Source organism: Neofelis nebulosa, chromosome 4 (genome assembly GCF_028018385.1).
Source record: "Neofelis nebulosa isolate mNeoNeb1 chromosome 4, mNeoNeb1.pri, whole genome shotgun sequence".
NCBI lineage: Eukaryota > Metazoa > Chordata > Mammalia > Carnivora > Felidae > Neofelis > Neofelis nebulosa.
Window position 1 is genome coordinate 156,563,097 of NC_080785.1, and position 8,515 is coordinate 156,571,611.

At 53.9% G+C, this 8,515-nt stretch overlaps 1 protein-coding gene across 2 annotated transcripts; it reads left to right on the top strand.

Moving 5' to 3' along the window:
* The first annotated feature begins 684 nt into the window (after nucleotides 1-684).
* On the top strand, nucleotides 685-7,570 carry CIST1 (colon, intestine and stomach enriched 1). Of its 2 annotated transcripts, XM_058727475.1 has the most exons (4): nucleotides 688-934; nucleotides 4,573-4,869; nucleotides 7,170-7,330; nucleotides 7,428-7,570. In XM_058727475.1, exons 1-3 carry the CDS (start codon nucleotides 844-846, stop codon nucleotides 7,307-7,309), a joined length of 528 nt encoding a protein of 175 aa, XP_058583458.1. In that variant the 5' UTR covers nucleotides 688-843; the 3' UTR covers nucleotides 7,310-7,330; nucleotides 7,428-7,570. The 2 variants fall into 2 exon arrangements, with proteins under 2 accessions (XP_058583457.1, XP_058583458.1); XM_058727474.1 differs by lacking the exon at nucleotides 7,170-7,330 and having other exon boundaries at nucleotides 685-934.
* Nucleotides 7,571-8,515: the final 945 nt, after the last annotated feature.

The window sequence follows — 8,515 nt, forward strand, 5'->3', positions numbered from 1 at the left end:
GGGTGTGGTTGGGGTGGGGGGTGGAATTGAGAGGCTCTGGAACATCTTGGATGGGAGGGGCCCCAAAGCTTCCAACCATGCAGTCGGCTCCTGGGTTCTGCAGCCGGGAGAGGGACCCTAAATCTTTTCCAGAGGTCAGGGCCGACAGGGTGGCCTCACATACGTCACCGTGTCTATCCGTGGCTAATGGAGTGGAGTCCAGTCAGTTCCAGATGGAAGCGGTCCCCAGCACATTCCAGAAGCCAGTGTCCGGGGACCTGGTCCAGGATGGCCACCATGAGTTCCCTGCCCCTAGAAAATCCTACGGGCGTATGCATGGGTGCCCCCTTCAGGAAATGCTAGGAGTTTCCAGCCATTTCCCGATTGGGGAAGTGTAGCCTGCCTTTCCCTCTCACCCCCAGTCTTGGTGAGAGAGCGAGCCAGACAGACCTACCCAGCCTGTTGGGGCAGGAACCGGGCAGAGAGAGAGAGTGAGGGGGCTGCCCCAGAGGGGGGCGGCCCAGACAGAGGAGGGGCGAGGCGGGGACAGCATGGTTTTAGGGCAGCTACGGAGGGGGCCACAGAGTTGAGGGCATAGGGAGAGTTGGACGGCTTCAGGGTCATGGTCCAGGTGGGGTTTGTAGGAGAGGCGGGGGGGGGGGGGGGGGTCCAGGTGGAGAGGGCGGCAGGAATGGCACCCCTGGGGGACAGTAGCGGGCCCCCAGAGGCCCTGTGTCCTGAGGCCCCACCTCTGCCCCACCTGTGCCCAGCCCCACGCGCCGCCGCAGGCAGGGGGCGCGTGCGCGTGCGCGTGCGCGTGCCACACACCTGTGCCGAGCCGCCTTTCGCCCTCCCTGCCCTGGAATGGCGGGTTCCCATCTGCCATCGCCACTTCTGCCGCTGTCTCTGGTGCTGCTGCTGGGGAATTCCTCCCTTGCCCCTGTCGCCTCTAGAGGTAAGAACAGGTGACAAGGAGGCCTGGCTTTCGGGAAGCTGGAGGGGGGCGTATGGCTCAGCAACACACTTGGCTTCTGAATCCCTCCTTCAGGCCACCCACCCCCACCCCCAGCCTTCCCCCAACACGTGAAGGGCCGCTCCTCTCAGAAGCAAAGCGGGGCGCTGCCACTCTGCTGCTGATCTGAACCAGCAAGAGGCTGGCGGGGGCCTCCATACCCAGGTTGAGGTTCTGTTTCAAACCTCAGTTTCTTGTAGCCCCCAAGGGGAGAGGAGTGAGGGCCCCAGGGCCATAGTGGGGGGCACGTAAGGGCTCACTTCCTGGTCACTAAGCATTGATGGCTCCCAGGAGAGGTTCTTGGCACCTGACTTGATTTCCTTCTGCCGCCCTGTAAGACGGTCCCCGGGCTGCAGAAGAGTTGAACCCGCACCTTTCCCCCCAGCCCTCCTTGTCCCACCGAGTCATTGCTCTCTCTGACCCATGCCCCAGCCTCAGCCCTGGAACGTCAAGAACGGAGGCCACCACGCCCGGGATTCCCACTGCGGGCAAGGGCTTCACTCAGAAGGCACCACATGTATCCCCCCTGCAGAGCTCAGGAAACTGAGGCTCAGGCGAGGCGAGTCTCCCAGCTGTGCCAGGCCCAGAGTAGAACCAGATGCCTTGGCTCTTGCCAGCCTCCTGGTCTAGGGCACTCCGGGCAAAGCAAACTCCCAGCACAGTGCCCGGATTCAGTTTCACTTCACCTTCTGGTCAGCTCTCCGGCAGCTCAGGAGCACCTGTCTACTCTGTCCCCGGCACTCAGCAGAGCTTGTGTCGTCCTCCACCTCCTCTTTCAAGCACTGGTTTTCCTTGGTTGACTTTAAAACGTTCAGCTCCCTTGGGGCACCTGGGTGGCTTAGTCAGTTAAGGGTCCGACTCTTGAAGGGTCATGAGTTCAAGCCCGTCTCTTCCCCCCGCGCCCCCACCCCTTGGGCTCTTTGCTGCATGTGAAGTCTACTTAAAAAAAAAAAAAAAAAAAGTTCAGCTCCCCAGAGTTCTGGCTTGGCTTGGGGTCCACTGTGGCCCCGAGTCATCTTCATTTCAGCAGAAATGCCTCAAAAATAATGATAGGAAGCAGTTTGGGGAGGCTGACCTCTTCATCCTTGACTCCTTGGTGGTCCTTAAGGGGCCCTCTTCCCACCTTCCCAGTCACCTTGGGCCAGGTTCCCAACCATTCTGAGCCTTAGTCCCCCATCTGTAAAATGGGAATGAAGTCAGGCCAGTGCACCATGCCTCTGCTAGACTTCTCTGGCATCCCACAGAGCCTGGGAGCCTGGACAGAGAATTAGGGGTCTGTGTGTAGACCCAGCCCCCTCCTGGCGCCTGAGGTTATTTCCGCATTTTTGCTGCGGAGGTGAGGTGAGGGAGGAAGCACAAAGATTCGCCCAGGGCAGAGTAGGTAGGGTGGGGCAAGGAGCCGTTGATGAACGAGCTCACAAGCAGCTAAGGTGCCTAGCAGCCTGGAACTAGGAAGTCCTTGTGGGACATGGCCTACAAAATATTCACCCACCCTCATTCTAGCTCCTGGGCTCAGTGCCTGGGATGGGGTAGGAGCCAGGGAGTGGCTGGAACAGAGCAGGGTAATTTCCAGAGCTCCAAACCACGGATTGTTCCCAGAGCCAGAGACCTCAGAACCAACCTCTCATTTAAGACTCTGAGTTTAGCCTTGGGGACCTTCCAGGTACTTGATGAAGAAGATTAGGGCTGATCCTCCCTGGGGGCTTGGAGGTGGATCTGTGCACCTGACCACCCACTATGTGCCAAACCTGTGTGAGCGCTCAGAGGCTCAACTTACACTTTACAGAGGAAGAAACTGAGTCCCAGAAGGTTTAGAAGGGTTCCCCAGGGTCGCCTGGCTGGCTCAGTTGGTGGAGCATGAGACTCCTGGTCTCAGGGTGGTGATTTCAAGCCCCACATTGAGGATAGACTTGAAAGAAAGAAAGAAAGAAAGAAAGAAAGAAAGAAAGAAAGAAAGAAAGAGGAAGAAAGAGAAAGAAATAAAAGGAAGAAAGAAAAGAAAGAGAAAAGAAAGGAAGGAAGAAAGAAAAGGAAGGAGAGAAGGAAAAAAGAAAGAAAGGAAAGAAGGAAGAAAGGAAAGAAGGAAAGAGAAAGAAAAGAAGAAAGAAAAGAAAGAAGGAAAAAGAAAGAAGGAAAGAGAAAGAAAAGAAGAAAGAAAAAGAAGGAAAAGGAAAGACGGAAAGAAAGGAAGAAAGAAAAGAAAGAGAAAGAAAAGGAAGGAAGGAAAGGAAGGAAGAAAAAGGAAGGAAGAAAGAAAGAAAGAAAGAAAAGGAAGGAGGGAAGGAAAAAAGAAAGAGAAGGGAGAAAGAAAAGAAAGAAGGAAAGAGAAAGAAAAGAAGAAAGAAAAAGAAGGAAAAGGAAAGACGGAAAGAAAGGAAGAAAGAAAAGAAAGAGAAAGAAAAGGAAGGAAGGAAAGGAAGGAAGAAAAAGGAAGGAAGAAAGAAAGAAAGAAAGAAAGAAAAGGAAGGAGGGAAGGAAAAAAGAAAGAGAAGGGAGAAAGAAAAGAAAGAAGGAAAGAGAAAGAAAAGAAGAAGAAAAGAAAGAAGGAAAAAGAAGGAAAGAGAAAGAAAAGAAGAAAGAAAAAGAAGGAAAAGGAAAGAAGGAAAGAAAGGAAGAAAGAAAAGAAAGGAAGAAAGGGAAAGAGGGAAGAAAGAAAGAAAGAAACAGAAAAGAAAGGAAGGAAGAAAGAAGAAAGGAAGGAAAGGAAGGAGGGAAAGAAAGAAGAGAAAAGAAAAGAAAAAAGAGAAAGAGTTCCCCAGCTGGCTGGGTTGCAGCCATTCCCTATATACCGAGGGCCTTTACAGCCCCGAAGCAAGAGTGGGGGCGGGGAGGGCCCCACCCGGGCTGTAACTTTGGCCGTAGAACTTCAGACCAGGGCGCCTCCCGCTTCCCACGGAGCACTCACGTGGTTCGCCAAGTCCTCCAGGTCTCCCGAGAGGCAGGTGTTTACCATCTGGGATAACGGGGAGACCTCCGGAGAGGGGCTGGGGCTGAGGCCACGCCCCCTTGTCCCTAACCATCCCCTCCCTGCCCCCTCAGTGAGTTTTCCCTCCAGTGTTATTTTTTTCCGTGCTCTTGGCGAGCAGGACGGAGAACCGAGCTTCCCAGCTACGGCTCCTCTAGCTCAGTGGAAACGACCGGCCGCTACCATCACCTCGAGTGTAGAAGGCAGACTTGTTAGAAGGCAAAATTCGGCAGCAATACATCCGAAGACCGAAACGGCTTTATTAACGATTCATGAATTGGGCAGCGTCCCATCTTAGCAGATAGAAAGGAGCTCCGAGGAGCTGTACAAAATGGAAGGCTTTTATAGGCAGAAGTGGGGGGAAGAGAAAGGCAGTTCCCAGCAAAGAGTGGATTGTTTCGGGCAAGTTTACCTTCCTTTGCAAGAAAGCAGAGGAGGGGCATCTAGGAGACAGATTATCTCACAAGTGCTGACCAGCTACTTCCAGATTGACGGGGTAAAGGTCCCACTCCTGGGCGGGGCGGAAACTGCGATTAGATTAGGTATTAAGTCTTGGTTTGTTGATATGGGGCTTAGCACAAGTGACTCCATTTTGGGCGTGTTTCTCTTTTTACAGACTCCAACGTCCAGGTCCGCATCCTTACTTCACAGCCCGCCTCCTCAAATTCAGGGGTAACCCCCACCAGCTCCACAAATGTAGGGTTGGAGGCCATCTCCTCCCCACAACCAGAAACGGCCACCCACCCCAGTTCTGGCTCCCCGGGTTCAGAGCTTACCCCTACCTCCCACTCGAGCCCCCCAAGCTCCCCCACCTTGACCTTGCATTGGAGCTCCACTTCTCCCAGCTCGAGACCAGAGCCCTCTTCCATGCCCTCAGCCAGCACTGACGGGACCTCTGTGTCCTCTGGCTCTGGTGAGTACTGGAGGTTTGGGGGTTGGGGAAATGGTTGGGGGTAGCAGGCTGCAGTTCTGGGATTAGCCACCAGGGAGAGACACAGACCTGAGAATGTGTGGAGGAGGGCTTCTCCCCTCTCTACCGGGTGTCACCCAAAGCCGCTCAGACCTTCTTTCTTCTATGCACATTTATTAAGCACCTAGTGTGTATCAGGTCCTGTGAGACGCAGCTTTGTTGGGAGACAGGTTATAAGTAAATTATTGATCTGTTTATAAAAGAACAAGATAAGCGCGATAAGGGGTCAGAATGTGAATACAAGTGTTTTGAAATTTGTTTTAAACTTTTAACTGTTAAGTAATCTCTACCCCCAGTGTGGGGCTCAAACTCACGACCCGGAGATCAAGAGTCCCGTACTAGGATTGACACTTTTAGTTTTTAAAAATGTATTTATTTTGGGGCGCCTGGGTGGCTCCGTCGGTTAAGCGGCCGACTTCGGCTCAGGTCATGATCTCACGGTCCGTGAGTTCGAGCCCCGCGTCGGGCTCGGGGCTGAGAGCTCAGAGCCTGGAGCCTGTTTCAGATTCTGTGTCTCCCCCTCTCTCTGACCCTCCCCTGCTCATGCTCTGTCTCTCTCTGTCTCAAAAATAAATAAACGTTAAAAAAAATTTTTTTTTAATGTATTTATTTTGAGAAAGAGAGGAGGAGCAGGGAGAGGGGCAGAGAGAGAGGGAGAGAGAGAGAATCCTAGCAGGCTCTGTGCTGTCAGCCCAGAGCCCGATGTGGGGCTTGAACTCACAAACCATGAGATCATGACCTGAGCCAAAATCAAGAGTCAGATGCTTAACCGACTGAGCCATCCAGGCACCCCTAGGATTGAATTTAAAAAAAAAAAATTTTTTTTTCTTTTTTAACATTTATTTCTTTTTGAGAGACAGAGTGTGAGGTGGAGGAGGGGCAGTGAGAAAGAGAGAGAGAGAGCGAGACACAGAATCCAAAGCAGGCTCCAGGCTCCGAGCCGTCAGCACAGAGCCCGACGCGGGGCTTGAACTCATGACCTGTGAGATTATCACCTGAGCGGAAGTCGGACGCTCAACCGACTGAGCCACCCAGGCGCCCCTAGGATTGAAATTTTTAAAGAACGGTTAGCAAATGTCTCAGTTTAAAGGAGGTGAAGGAGGCAGTCACACAGGTATCTAGCCGGAGAGCAGCCCGGGTAGCTGGCACAGCCCATGAAAAGGTCCTGAGGTAGGACTGTGCTTGGCGCATCTGAGGGCCAGTGACAGGGTTGGGACCCACCGAGTGAGTGGGGTGGATGAGTGGGGATACTGGTGGCAGCAGGGAGGGTAGGGTAGTTGCAGAGCATGGCCAGACAGGGCCCTGGGGGTTCAGTAGAAGCCAAGCATTTCTAGGGGGTCTAGAAAAAAAAACCCCGTCATTCAGAACAGTGTGTTGTCTCAAATGTCCAAAGAACAGCGTGACACAAAGTGTAATGACCTGCCTGAAGTCCTAGGATGGAAACCAGCCTCACAAAGGCTAAAATTTTGCAGGCATCCTCAGAACGTCGCTGCATTTGGGAACAGAATCCTAGATTTGCTTTTTCTCACTTGGCAAGAACTCCGAGAGTGCCCAGCGAGGGCAGCAAAAAACACAGAGCACTGAATGAGTTCCGTATAGACAAATGATTTTCAAAAGGGAAAGGAGAAAATCGTGCTTTAAAAAAAGTTACAGGGGCGCCTGGGTGGCTCAGTTGGTTGAGCGTCCAACTTCCGCTCAGGTCACGATCTCATGGTTTGGGAGTTCGAGCCCCGCGTCTGGCTCTGTGCTGACAGTTCAGAGCCCGCGGCCTGTTTCAGATTCTGTGTCTCCCTCTCTTTCTGCCCCTCCCCTGCTCACGCTCTCTCTCTCTTAAAAATAAATGAGCATTAAAAACATTTTTAAAAAACTCTATTTAAAAAAAAAAAAAGTTACAGCAGCAGGGCGCCTGGGTGGCTCAGTCCGTTGAGCGTCTGACTCTTGATTTGTGCTCCGGTCATGGGTCTCTCAGTTTGAGAGTTCAAGCCCCGAGTCGGGCTCTGCGCTGACAATGCAGAGCCTGCTTGGGGTTCTCTTTCTCTCTCTCTCTCTCTCTGCCCCTCCCACGCTCTCTCTCTCTCTCTCTCTCAAAACAAATAACTAAACTTAAAAGAAAGTCGCAGCAGCAACAGGAGAGGGAAGTGAGCACGGCTTCCTGGAAGGGATGTAGAAACACCCGGTGGGTGTTTCAGCCTTGGGGGGGGGGGGGGCGGTGTCCAGGGCTGACTCAGGCCTCTTCCCCTCAGCTCCGGGTGACACTGGGGCCCCCGAGTTGCACAGGAACCCAGGCGTGGTGGTGGCTGTGTGTCTGCTGGTGTCCGTCTTGCTCATCGGGTCTGTGCTAATGGCTGTGAGACGTGGCCACCGTGGTGTGTCTGAGTTCTAGAAGCTGGATGAGATGTCCACGGTGAGGTGGGGGCTGGGCTGGAGGGATTGCCCTCCCAAGTCCCTGCTGCAGACCCTGCTCATGCCTGAACGTTCTCTCGTGTGTGTTCCTCCCCCAGGAGACAGCGAGCCAAAGGTCCTCCTTTGCCCATCACCCACCAGAGTGATCTCCGTGGGGCCAAGGGAGAAGGGGGCTTGGACGGGGTAGAGCACCTGGGGAGGGGCTAGGCTTGCCAGAATAAAGCCCTTGTGTTCCTCTGTGGCCTCCCGAGTCATGGACTGCTGTGACAAACGCTTCTGAGTGTCTACTATGTGCTGGGGTCATAGTGGGGACCATTTCTCCACCCTCGTGGGGCCCACAGTCTCAAATATGGGGACAGACAATAGCCAGGGAATCAAATGACATCACTTCAGGTGGCGAAGAGGGTCATGGAGTCACAGACTGGGGTTGTGGCCGAATCACAAGGGGCCTTGTGTCCAGGTTTCCTGAGAGGGCGGTGAGGGGTGGTTGGAAGGAGCCACCCTGGAGAAAGCTGGGAGGGGATCCCAGGAAACAGGCACAGCAAATGCAAATGTCCTGCGGTAGGAAGAACTCGCGATGTTTGGGAAACAACACGGAAGTAAGTGAAGTCGGGGTAGGATAAGGGAGACATGAGTGGGGGGCCGCGCTGGCTGTGCGAAGGAGTGTGTGTCTTAGAATGGAAAGATTTGACCAGCTCAGACCAGCTTTACATCACGGGGGAGTTTCCAGCCAGGAAGTTCCAGAATCTAGTAGGTCCTCCTTCCAGTCTTGAGGCGGACAAAGCAGCAGGGGGAGAAGGCTCTCCAGGAGGCAGGCACGACCTGTGCAAAGGCTTGGGGGCAGGAAGGCACCAGAAGCACGCAGAGAACATGGAGTCACAATGGCTCCCCCACCTCGGCCCTGCTTCCTGAGCCTGGGCCCCACTCTCTCCTCCCATTGTGCAGGAGGGAAAACGGTCCAGGGAGCGGCAGGCCTGGGGCTGGGACCTTTGGTGGGTCAGTGGGTTCTTCCTGCTTCCACCGACCCCATCCCCAGGACCATCCGGGCTTCTCTAGCCAGAGTGGGATATGGAGGCTCCAGGCCATGCCTTGGCCAGGACTCCGGCCTGGAGCTGCCCCCTCAAGGCTGGGTTTACCCTTCTGTGAAATGGGTGGTGACAGAGGTGGGAGGTCAAGGTCACACAGC